Source organism: Lactuca serriola, chromosome 1 (genome assembly GCF_051521515.1).
Source record: "Lactuca serriola cultivar US96UC23 chromosome 1, Lser_US96UC23_V15, whole genome shotgun sequence".
Classification (NCBI taxonomy): Eukaryota; Viridiplantae; Streptophyta; class Magnoliopsida; order Asterales; family Asteraceae; genus Lactuca; species Lactuca serriola.
Genome location: NC_136408.1, coordinates 103630331 through 103634225, shown reverse-complemented (window position 1 = coordinate 103634225; position 3895 = coordinate 103630331). Strand labels below are relative to the sequence as shown.

At 35.3% G+C, this 3895-nt stretch overlaps 1 protein-coding gene across 1 annotated transcript; it reads left to right on the top strand.

Annotated features, from left to right (window-relative positions):
* The first annotated feature begins 1217 nt into the window (after positions 1 to 1217).
* Positions 1218 to 2834, top strand: LOC145059719 (uncharacterized). Its single transcript, XM_079007523.1, has 3 exons — positions 1218 to 2306; positions 2376 to 2525; positions 2715 to 2834. The coding sequence occupies exons 1-3, from the start codon at positions 1218 to 1220 to the stop codon at positions 2832 to 2834; spliced, it is 1359 nt and encodes a 452-aa protein (XP_078863649.1).
* The last annotated feature ends 1061 nt before the right edge of the window (positions 2835 to 3895 follow it).

Sequence of the window (3895 nt, the reverse complement as noted above, 5' to 3'; positions counted from 1 at the left end):
GCACATACATAAAAAACAACTAATATATTTTTTTCTTTTAAGTTAACGAATCAAAGTTATTAAGGAAAATCAAATAATAAATAATATGAGAGAGAAATAAGAAAGTTTACAAAATAGAGGAGGTGAAAATGATATTTTATAAAGCTATTAGTGGAGGTGATCAAAATGACATTTTTAAAAGGAGAAGGATAAAAATATTATTTTATAAATTATTTTAAAATGTAAAAGGTAGCAAATGTAATTTTAAAAACTAAAGAACCACATGTTTGTGGAAGTTTTTAATATATAGTACAAGAGAAATTAAATATCCTCTTACTTTTTATTCTTAAAAATCCTCCTACTCAATTATATAGTGACATGTGTAACATTTAATACTCATTTAATGATATTTTAATATATTAATATGACATATGTCATCATTTAATTAGGTAGAAGGATTTATAAAAATAAAAATAAAAGGGTATTTAATTTGTTATAGTACAATTACGAGAAAATGACTTATAAGTGTAAGAAAGTTTCAGAAATGTTCCAAAAAGACCATCTAAGTTTACGATGTTCAAAAAATATCATCCAAATAACGCTATTGTATAAAAAAACACCAAGAAAATATATCGTTTGTTCAAATGTTACCTATGGTAACCGACAGGTGTAGGTTACCTCTCTTATTCAACCGTTTAAAAAAAATAAAAAGAAAAAAGGAAATGACATGGAGTATACGATCGTTTAACATAGTCATATGTGGATTTTGCCTTTCTCGTCAACAACAGGAAGATTCGGAAGGCGATTCTTCTAGGGTTCGATCGATCAAATAGCCTTCAAGAAATTCTAAAGTCGGATATGTTCATGTAAGTTATACTCTTAACATTCCCTCTTTTAGCAAACGATTTTTTTTTGTGTCTCTTTTTGTGCTTCAAACATTGGCTTCGATACCCCAACCCCTCTAAATCAATCGAACGTTGGATTTAGAATGGAGGTTTTTGGACTCATCATTGATTGATAAAAATCAGACCATCACTTATTCTCATGGGTAACAGACCCTAAATCAGGGGTAACAAACCCTAAATCAATCCTCATAGTTTTGAACTGTGTTGAACGTTCTTGCAAAATTTATTGTTTTAATTAGTCATATGTTCAACCTTTATTTATTGTATATGATTATGTGACTTGCTAATCATTAACAATGACTTTTGTAGTTGACTTTAGTCGTTAAAACAAGAATGTCGTTCTCAACAGATGGTGCATTGAGTATAGATGTTTTCTATAAAGGAGTGTTTGTTCCTAAGCCCTTGATGTACTTCAATCCTGATAAGACTTCTGTCACAAAGGTAGACTTACGAAACATGGAGTTCAAGGACTTCATTATCTACATCCGTAATTTGATGACGGGTATGTGTCGTGATATGTACTACTGTCTTCCAAATCGGGCCATAGTAGATGGGTTGAGGGAGTTGAGAGATGAAGATGATTATGTGAAGTTTCTTGATGCTAGATATAAAAATGGGAGAAGAATCAGTATCTACATTGATCACGACCACGAGCCACTTATGCAATGGATTGAAGAAGAGATAGCCAAAGGTGGAGTGTATGGTGATAGTGATCCATGTTCTGATGATGTGGACTCAGTGATATCTGATGATATATCGGTAGACCATGAAGTTGATGATGAGGTTATAGAAATTCCTAAATCTGTTGATCCTTTTTTATCCAAGAAAAATCTTATTCCAGAAGGAGGGGTAGATGAGGAAGTTGATGATGAGGTCCACCACTTTCCTATTCATGATCCCGACCAAAAATGGGACATAATGGTACCTATATTAGGCATGAGATTCTTTGACATATATGAACTTAAGCAAATGTTAACAAATTATGCTGTCTTTAAAGGTTATGCATTATGGTACGAAAAAAATGACTCAACTAGATTGTTAGTGAGGTGTTGTAAAAATAAAGAAGGGAAGGCAGCTTGCCGTTTTAGACTATGGGCTACTCCAATGAGTAGTGAAGATTCATTCCAGATCAAATCACTAATTGACGAACATAACTATTGTAGACAAGTGAATTTGGGGTCTATTGTGACATACAGGTGGATTGGTAAAATGTTAACCAATGACATTTTGGAAAAGCCCTGCATCAGCTACAGGAACATGGTAGCATTAGTTAAGAAAAATTATGGTTTGCATGTAAGTGTTGGGCAATATAGAAATGGCAAGAGTTTTGCACTACATGAAATTCCAGGTAGCTTGATGGGACACTATGAAAAGTTGTGGGATTATGGAGCAGAGTTATTGAGGTCTAATCCAGGTTCAACAGTCTCAATATAAGTGAATCGTATGCCCGATTCTACAGTTTACTTTAACAGAATGTATGTTTTCCTGAAGGGTGTGCAAGATGGTTGGATTGAAGAATGCAGGAGGGTGATTGGTGTTGATGGATGTTTTTTGAAGGGTATTTGTAGAGGTGAGCTATTAGCAGCTGTTGGTAGGGACTCCAACAACCAAATGTACCCATTGGCATGGGCTGTAGTGTCAGTAGAAAACAAGGAAACCTGGAAATGATTCTTAGATCTGCTACTTGAGGACATTGGGATGGGAGACGGCAGAAGTCTTACCATTATTTCTGACCAACATAAGGTTTGTTCTTATAAATACATAACTTAGTGCTTTATATGTTTATTTATATGTTATTTTATATTTAATGTTAATATTTTCATCTGGCAGGGTTTGGTAGAAGCTGTTAAAGAAAGAGCACCAACATGTGAGCATAGGCAATGTGCTAGACACATCTATGCTAACTTTAAGAAGAAATACACAGGTGTTGAGTTTAGGAAGTTGTTCTAGAGAGCTGCAAAGTCCACAACCGAGTCAGCTTTCCGATCTTATATGAGGGAAATCAATGCGATGTCCACACATGCTTATGATCACCTAATGGAAAGAGACCCAAAGACATGGTGCAAGGCATTTTTTGAGCTTGATAAGTGTTGCGATGCTGTGGAAAATGGAATATCAGAATCTTTTAATGCAACAATTGTAAAGGCCAGGAAAAAACCTATTATATCAACGTTGGAAGAAGTCAGAGTGTACGTGATGGAGAGGATGTACAAACAAAAAGGGAAGGGGAAAAATGGAACTTGGATATATGTCCTTCCATTAGAAGGAGGATTTAGAAACTTAAAGAACAATAGAGGTATAATACTTACTTGGAATGCAACTTTTTTTTATTTGAAATTACTTACTTTATACCATTTCATCATAGGTATTGGGATGTTACTCCAAGTGGTCCGCAAATATATGAAGTGAGAAAATTACATGAGGTTTATGCAGTTGACTTGGACCAAAGAAGCTATGGGTGTAGAGCATGGCAGTTGACTGGTATACCATGTGTACATGGTATTGCTGCAATCTTGTTTTTGAATGGGAATGCAGAGGAGTATGTTGCAGTTTGGTTCACAACGAATATGTTTGGAAGTTGCAATAGATATAATTTGAAACCAGCTAATGGAGCTGACATGTGGCTGGAAATAGGTCTTGAAAGCATCTTGCCACCAAGGCGTAGGAGAATGCCTGGGAGACCAAAAGCGAACACAAAGAAATGCCCTACAGAAAAAGAAGGAAAACATAATGTTAGCAAGAAGGGGGCATTCCAAAATGTTGTAATTGTCATCAATAAGGTCACAACAGGAGACGATGTCCATTGCTGAAACAAGGTTTGATTCCTAATTAGTCTTTCTTTATTAAAATTTTGACACTAATAATCTTTTTGCTTATAGATGAACAACTACCTGAGGAGGTTAGGGCTGAAGAAGAAGTGGCTGCTGAGGAGGTTAGGGCTGAAGAAGAAGTGGCTACTGAGGAGGTTGGGGCTGAAGAAGAAGTCGTTGCCGAGGAGGTTTGGGTTGAAG

Excerpts from the sequence above, each read along its gene's own strand:
- LOC145059719 (XM_079007523.1), top strand. The coding sequence starts at position 1,218 with ATGTCGTTCTCAACAGATGGTGCATTGAGTATAGATGTTTTCTATAAA. Across the intron at positions 2,307-2,375 it reads GGTCTAATCCAGGTTCAACA|GGTGTGCAAGATGGTTGGAT; the intron begins GTCTCAATATAA and ends GTTTTCCTGAAG. Across the intron at positions 2,526-2,714 it reads TGGCATGGGCTGTAGTGTCA|GGTTTGGTAGAAGCTGTTAA; the intron begins GTAGAAAACAAG and ends TTCATCTGGCAG.